This window comes from Arachis ipaensis, chromosome B03 (genome assembly GCF_000816755.2).
Source record: "Arachis ipaensis cultivar K30076 chromosome B03, Araip1.1, whole genome shotgun sequence".
NCBI lineage: Eukaryota > Viridiplantae > Streptophyta > Magnoliopsida > Fabales > Fabaceae > Arachis > Arachis ipaensis.
In genome coordinates, this window is record NC_029787.2 from 115,434,195 (window position 1) to 115,442,255 (window position 8,061).

The following is an 8,061-nucleotide window of genomic DNA, read 5'->3' on the forward strand; positions in this document are numbered from 1 at the left end:
ATAAAAATAACCATCTGTCAATATAGTGAAATGAACATCTTAAATATTCGTCATTGACCACAACTTAATTATAACACTTTTGGGTTAAATTTCTCCTTAATCACATATTCATGATACTAACAGCATATGTTTTATAATTGAAAAAATCTACACTTTGTGATAAATTTCCATTATGGAATATGACATAATTAAGTAGGATTTAGAAATGTAATAACATGTCTATTATAACTTAATAACTTATATCTAACTGCAACAACCCCAAGCATACGTGAATTCAGTGAATGGTAAACTAAATCCAATTTAACAATATGACCACGTTCTGTCTCATCAGTTTCTAGCTCAGTCATATCCGTCACTTCCACGACCTGCAATCGAACACAAACAAAAAAAAACCAACCAAAGAAATTAAGTGACATATAGTACTATCATATAAATATCAGCAATATAAACCACTATTTTATGGTTTATTTTGTGCTCAATTGAGTGAATTTTATCAACTCTTTACCCACTTATTCATACTATTTGCATGGTTTTACATTTGCCTTCCTAATTATGTGCTTTGATTGAAAACATGCTTCTTTGTCCTTAAGTTCCCTATGTTTAATCCTCTCTTATTACCATTAGATGCCTTGATATGTGTGTTAAGTGATTTCAGAGATTACAGGACAGGAATAACTCAGAGGATGGAAAAGAAGCATGCAAAAGTGGAAGGAATACAAGAAGTTGGAGAAATTGCTAAGCTGTCCAGCCTGACCTCTTCGCACTCAAACGGCTATAACTTTAGCTACAGAGGTCCAAACGATGCGATTCCAGTTGCGTTGGAAAGCTAATATCCGGAGCTTCGATTTGATATATAATTTGCCATAGTTTCCCTGACGCTAGGTGATGCGAACGCGTGCTCTACGCGGATGCATCGCAGTGACGAAAATCAGCGTGTTTGAATTCGCAACCAGCAAATTCTGGGCTGTTTCTGAACCAGTTCTCGGCCCAGAAAACACAGATTAGAGGCTATAAAGTAAGAGAATGCATCCATTTATCAGACATGGGCTCATAATACACAATTTTAGGATTTAGATGTAGTTTTTAGAGAGAGAGGTTCTCTCCTCTCTCTTAGGATTTAGGATTTTAGGATTTCTATTAGTTTAGTTCATTTCATCTTCAGTCACGGGTTCAATATTCCTTTCAGTTTATATTTCTCTTCTACTTTTAGATACTTTAATACTTTTATTTGTTAATTACTTATGTTGCCCATTTGATTCATAAATCTTTCCATGTTAGGACTTAAATTTATTTTTAAATGCAATTTGAGGTATTTCAGACTTACGATTGCTCTCTTTAATTTATTAATGCTCTCGATTTATCCAAATTATTTTCATTCAAGTAGAATTTCTTCCCTTTTGGCTTTGGTTAAGTAATTGATGACTCTTGAGTTATCAAACTCGAGGTGTTGATTGAAAATTGGAATTCTTCAAGAATTAATTCGAGATCCAATAACTCTAGCCTTTCCCAAGGAAAGACTAGGACTTGAGGATTCAAAAATTAATTCATCCACTTAACTTACCTTCATAGTTAGAGGTTAATAAGGCGGGAGAAAAATCTAATTCTCATCACAATCAATAAGGATAACTAGGATAGGACTTCCAAATCCTCATACCTTGCCAAGAGTTTATTTTATTATTATTATTTTATTTTTCTTATCATTTAACATACTGGTTTCTTACTTTCAAAACCCCCAATTTACAAGACTCCTAACCAATAATAAGAACACCTCCCTGCAATTCCTTGAGAAGACGACCCGAGGTTTAAATACTCGGTTATCAATTTTAAAGGGATTTGTTACTTATGACAACCAGAACTTTTATAAGAAAGGTTGATTGCTTGGTTTAGTAACTATACTTGCAACGAGAGTTTACTATAACTTCTAAATCATCAATCTTCAGTTCTTTAACCACCAAAAAAATGACTAACTTAAATTGGATTAAGCATGTTAGTAAAATTTCAGTTTATAATAAGCACTATACTCACTATTTTTTAATAAAGTCTTTTAATCAGGCAAAAAGTAAGCAACCATAGCGAAATAAAAGTAACTCACTAGTTCACTGACGTGATTATGGGATTTGAACTAAATATTGGACAGGACATGAATTTAAAGCAGACATGTGTGTAATCAAAAGCAAGCCTAATAATGGAGAATGCAACTGTTACCTTCACGTTGGCTAAATAGTATTCTGCCATTTGCCAACGGGTGCAATGAATGTAACTTTGAGAAATAAATTTTATCATGGATGCATATTACAATAGCTCCATAATTCCATGAATTGTGAATGAAGCAAAAGCTGTCATAGTATTTAGTTATCACTGGAAACAATGAGACCATAATTGACAAAGTCACTTGTGTTATGTTGGACAGTTGGAACCTGTCTTCATGGTGTATGAATTGAAATATTTACACTAGTGCAATCAAAAGGACTATCAATTAATTGAGAATTGAACCAAAAAGTGGTCCTTAAAATTCTCTTTTATGGAAAAAAAATTTCTATTTAAGTTGAATTAAGAAAGTTTTAATTATTATTTTTTGAAAAAAAAATCCAAACAATCAAAAATAATATTTAATTACAGTCTCATTGGAGCATTTTAGAAATGGAAAATACTCCTCGTATATCCAAGAAATAAATTTGAGAAACCAAGAAGAAGTGAAAACAAGGAAGCATATCCTACTGTTGCTTTAATGCGTTCTTCCAATGTTGGGTGAGCGGTGGAGTTCCGGTGTCAGGCGAAGAAACTGCCACCAGCCACGGACGACGCGCGCAACGGAGACTGGGCGCTGCAGTTCGAGACGACGCTGATGGACGAAGCAGTTGCTGCCAGTGACGGTAGAGGCGCGCGAAGGAGACTGGGCGCTGCAATTCTGAAGGGCGCCGACGCAGGTTCCAGGTCAGGTGGAGATGACGGACGGGGGAGACTCTCGGATTAATCGAGAGAATGGAGGTCACACCGTCTTGATTTTATAACTGATGGTAACCCTAATTTGTTTCAAATTTCAAATTAGAAAGAATTCAAAATTAATTAATTACCCATAATTTAATTTTAATTTCAATTAAATCCCCATTGTATGCATTGTACAATAAGGCTATTATCTCCTCATACTTTTCCTTCAAAATGTGGAGGATGGTGCTTATTTGATTTCTTTACGTGCCATGAATCATAAAAGATCTTTCTAATGTTTTTTGGTCAGAATATGTAATTTAAGAAAGGGTATCATCAACATGTGAACGCATTCCGTCATTTCTAAATGAATATGTGTTAAGTATAAATAATAACTTTTGGTTTGGACTTAATTTAAGCTAGCTTCTTAAGTTTACAGTTTTGTTATTTAAATTAGTACATGCAATTTAGAGTGAGGTTTTGTATAGAATGTTTTTTTTTTTAGTCATACAAACACACTCACACACCTATTCACACACACTAACCTAGCCACCAACCGCTGCTAGGATTCGAACTTATGTGGCTTTGGTATAGAATGTTTTATTTAAGTAGAAATACAATCTGTACCCGAGGCTTGGGTCAGATGGCAACTTTGTTTGCCTCACATAGTGCTACACCGGTTTTTAAATTTTAAAAAGTACAAGCCAACTTTGAATATTTATGATTATACTATATGTACACCAAAATCAATCACTAAAGTCAGCCATCAGTATAAAGTACATGTTGAAATATAAATACACATTGAAAATAAATTAAATAGTCAAATACTTTTTTCGTCCTTAAATCTTGGGTCAAAATCAAAATCGTTCCTGACTTTTTTTGCTTATTAATATCATCCTTAACGTTAAAAATCGTTTTAAAAAAAGCCTCTCTTTCCTTCACCCTCATCCCACCCACACCCCTTTTTGGCTTTTTGCCCTAACTCACCCACACGAAGAAAACAAAAGACAGAGGGAGAATAGGGAACACGAGGGAGAGAAGGAGAGAAAAGAGGGGGAAGGGGGGACAACGACGCTGGCTTAGGTGGAGTCATCGCTGCCGCTGAGCTAACCGAGAAGAAGAGTGGTAGAGGAGAGAGAGGATACCGAATTAGAGAGAGATTTCGAAGAGAAAGAGTTCGTAGATAAGGAGATCTCGCTGGCGTAGGTGCAACGCTAGCCTTCATTCAGCCTCTTCGCAGTGTTGCGCCTCCAGTCTTCCTTCTCCTTATGTTGCACGGTGCCTCCTAGTTTTGCCTCCTATAGTGTCATGCCTCCATTATGCCTCCTCGTCGTGCTACGCCTCCTTTCTATCTCCATTCTGTTCTTTTCCTCTTTAGTTGAATTTCTGGTTTATTTGAAAAAAAAAATTGGTTTATTTTTGAAAAAAAATTGTCGCAGTTAGTTCTGTTATTGAATTTGTGTTGTTGTTTCATTGTAATTACTAATTTATAATTGTATAATTTCTATTGTTGTTGATTTTGGATTTGAAATTGTGGTTGATGATTGCTGAATTATTATTTAATCTGAAACTTTTGTTGATTTATTGTGGTTGTTATTGTTGCTAAATTGTTGCTATTGAGTTTTTTAAGTATCGAAAAAAAAAAGAGAGGATTCAGGTAAAATGAGAATGGTTGGGGGTAGTGGGTGGGCAGTAGTGATTTAGGATGATGAACTGGTAATTGAGAGAAAGAAAGTGTGATGGTTATGGTGACAATGGTGATGGCGATAAGAAAAGGAGGGAGAGAGGGAGACAGCAAATGCGTAGCAATGGTGTTGATGATGCAAAGGTTAGTGGTGAGGGTGGAGAATATTTTTTTATTTTTAAGGACAAAATTGTCCGAAAAATGTTGTTCATGGACAAAAAAAATAATTTTTATAACATTTTGTAACGTTGATGATGATTTTAATAAAAAAAAATGTCGGAGACGATTTTGATTTTAACTCAAAACCTTAAAAGTACTTAACCTTAAATTAAACTACATATGTATATATATAAAATACATTAATAACTAATTTTAGCAACTAATTTTAATATACGAATAACATTTTTGAATCACTTATAATAATGATGTCCAAAAGAAGACACATTTTATTTATCACAAGACCTCCTTCATAGAAGAAGAGAATGACCCCACCATAACAAATAATTGTTCAAACACAACCATATACCCTACATAAACAAGAAAATAAACGAAGTATGCAAATATAGAGAAAGAGATGATAATGAAATTAAATTCCAAGGCCTAAGTTCTTGTTTGGTCCATAGAGACTTGAAAGCTTCTCAAGATGATCAAGGCGGAATTCCAATGCAGAAAAGGACCTACGCAATGGACCAAGTTCGTTGCCTTCATTCCTATTCATGATATCGAAAGAGGCCTGTAAAAGAGTGTAATTTTTTATGTTCTTAAGAGCATTAGGATGGCCCTCTGTTTTTGGTGATTTTCTTTCCGTAGAAAGAAATATCGGGGACATTGATGTTGATGTATTCATGCTTTTTTCCTCTATCAACTGTAACGATGTGTTTATGCTACTTCCTTTTTCTTCAACTTGTATCTTCTGTTCCTTTGAAGATTGTTCAGCAGTTTGGTTCTTCTCTGATACATTTGTGCCAGTTGTCCTTGTTTTAGAAGATATTTGCCCTTTGTTATTGTGACCTTTGCGTCTATGCCATGAAATTAAAGCCAATAAAAGTAAACGTGATGAATCACAAGTTTCCTTTTGTTGAAAATGTAAAAGCATTTCATATATATATACCTTTTGCGTCTCTTATGTGAGCGTTCATCCTCTTCTTTGTAGATCACTGGTAAGGTTGAAGGGTCACAGGCTAATGGACTAGTTTTGAAGAACTGAAAAGTAGTAACCATATGCATTAATAGGTCAAATTGAACATACAAGAAAACAATTGTAGATGAATGTAATTAAGAGTGAAGAGCTCACTTCAGTTTCAAGAGCAGAGGCAGCACTGCCACGACATGCAGGGTCAAGATGAAGAAGTGTGGTCAAGAGATCCAATGAAGAGGAAGGAAAGCCTTGGAAGTAGTCCTCATAATTAGGTTTGTAATGTTGTGAGGGCAAGTAGCTTGATCTTAGCTTCATTTTTATCCAATAATCTTCTGGAGGAGACCCGCATAGTTTGAAAATCAGGTGAAGCTGCTCAACCTATATAACAAACATAAAATGCTTTATTATTGGATGATGGTGGATTAGATTATACAGGAAAATATTATGTTCAAAATACGTTATAAGAAAATAAATAAATTTTATAGGCAAATATTATAATTCTCCACAATAATGTAAATCATCATTTTGTATAGTATCATGAGATCTTGCACTATTTTATACAGTGAAATAACGTCTATATTTTATACAAACCACCATTCAATAAATGTACCTCTGTCCTTCCGGGCATGAATGGTCTTCCGACAAACATCTCAGCCAACAAGCATCCAGCACTCCATAGATCAATGTCATATCCATAGTCAGTCGAACCTAAGAGGAGTTCAGGAGCCCTATACCAAAGTGTCACCACTCGGTTTGTAAGAGGGCCTTGATGTTTAACATTTGCAAGACCAAAATCTGCTATTTTCAAAGAACCTCTTCTATCTATTAGCAAGTTGGAAGATTTGATATCTCGGTGAATAATTCCCCTCTCATGACAATGTTGGAGCCCAGCAAGCAGTTGTTGCATGTAACACTTGATCTGTCCAAAATACAACCAAAAAAAAGTATTGTACTCTCATTTATTATTGTACTCCCATTTATTATAGAATACTAAACAAAATAATTCAACAATATTTAGAAAGGAATCAAACATGAGGCTCAGTGAGTCTTTCATCAGGACGAGAGATAATTCTGGAAAGATCACATTGCATATAATCAAAGACGAGATAAAGACTATATTGCATCCTAGATGTTGCCAATCCTCTAAGCTTGATGACATTGGGATGATCCAGCTTCTGCAATATCATAATCTCTCTCGCCATGAATTTTATACTTTCAGAATCAGATGTATCGAAACGAACTTTTTTCAAGGCAACAATCTTTCCAGTATCCTTATCACGAGCTTTGTAGACATTGCTATATGTTCCACGTCCAATCTATAGCCAAAAATAAAATAAGATAGACATATTATATAAAAACTAATACTAGACAACACATAAACTACAGAATTAGAGAAATTACTTTGTCAAGTTTTTCATAAGAGTCAGCGCTCTTGGCAACCAAAGCAGACAAAACCTCTTTAGGGATATTATCAGCCAACCATTTGGGCCAACCTTCACCGACTTCATACCCTGCAATTTTATTTTTCTTTTTCATATTGTCTTCGGACAACTTAGATTCTTCCTCCATCAACTTACCAATGTCATTAGTAGCAACACTCTTTTCCGTTTTTTTTTCCTCTATTTTTTCCTTTTCCTTATCTGTATATCCATAGCCACCAGTCCTTAACTTACTGTAATTATCTTTGGGATGACTAACACTCACTTTTCTGTTAGAACTATGGTTACTGTAGCTTTTTAATTTCATGGTTGATGCAGAAGAAGATGAAGTTAGTTTGGGATTGGCATAAGCGTACTCCTTTTTCAATCTGTTTAAGTTGCGGCGTTTTTGAATGGGAGAATCTAGCTTACCATTAACGCAACCCATGAAGATTATCTCTATTTCTGTAACAACTATGCATGGAATGAAATGAATAATAAGATGAGATTAAGCTTGAGATAAGCACGTAATAGAAAGCGAGCAAAACAAAGCTTTACTGGAAAAATCGATGTTTTGTGCTCTTTTTTACCGGCATTTACGAATAACAGAACTATGTAATTAACGACGTTGCTGTCTTTAATTTTTCTTCCTTATTCTATAATATTTAATTTTCAGAAATACACTCTCTACCATATGACATCTATTCATGTTGATAATCTGCCCAAAAATATATTAAAATTTTAAATTTTACATATTTTTTTAATAAACACAAATTTAAAATTTTTATTATTATTCAATTAAATTTATTCATTTTTTTACTTATATACAATTGATTATAGTTATAAATTTTTTTTATATTTACAGAACATAAAAGTTAAATTCTATTCTTAAACAC

The 8,061-nt window shown here is 34.2% G+C and overlaps 1 protein-coding gene across 1 annotated transcript; it reads right to left on the bottom strand.

Moving 5' to 3' along the window:
* On the bottom strand, nucleotides 5,038–7,739 carry LOC107630947 (probable serine/threonine-protein kinase At1g54610). Its single transcript, XM_016334246.2, has 6 exons — nucleotides 7,149–7,739; nucleotides 6,779–7,063; nucleotides 6,358–6,666; nucleotides 5,904–6,125; nucleotides 5,721–5,812; nucleotides 5,038–5,628 (listed from the first exon to the last, which is right to left on the bottom strand). The coding sequence occupies exons 1-6, from the start codon at nucleotides 7,611–7,613 to the stop codon at nucleotides 5,196–5,198; spliced, it is 1,806 nt and encodes a 601-aa protein (XP_016189732.1). The 5' UTR covers nucleotides 7,614–7,739; the 3' UTR covers nucleotides 5,038–5,195.

What these genes read in the sequence shown, in the direction of transcription:
- LOC107630947 (XM_016334246.2), bottom strand. Translation starts at nt 7,613, where the DNA reads ATGGGTTGCGTTAATGGTAAGCTAGATTCTCCCATTCAAAAACGCCGC. An exon ending in AAAGACTCACTGAGCCTCAT is followed by an intron (nt 6,667 to 6,778) that starts GTTTGATTCCTT and finishes TATTTTGGACAG; the next exon opens with ATCAAGTGTTACATGCAACA. An exon ending in CCTCTGCTCTTGAAACTGAA is followed by an intron (nt 5,813 to 5,903) that starts GTGAGCTCTTCA and finishes ACTACTTTTCAG; the next exon opens with TTCTTCAAAACTAGTCCATT.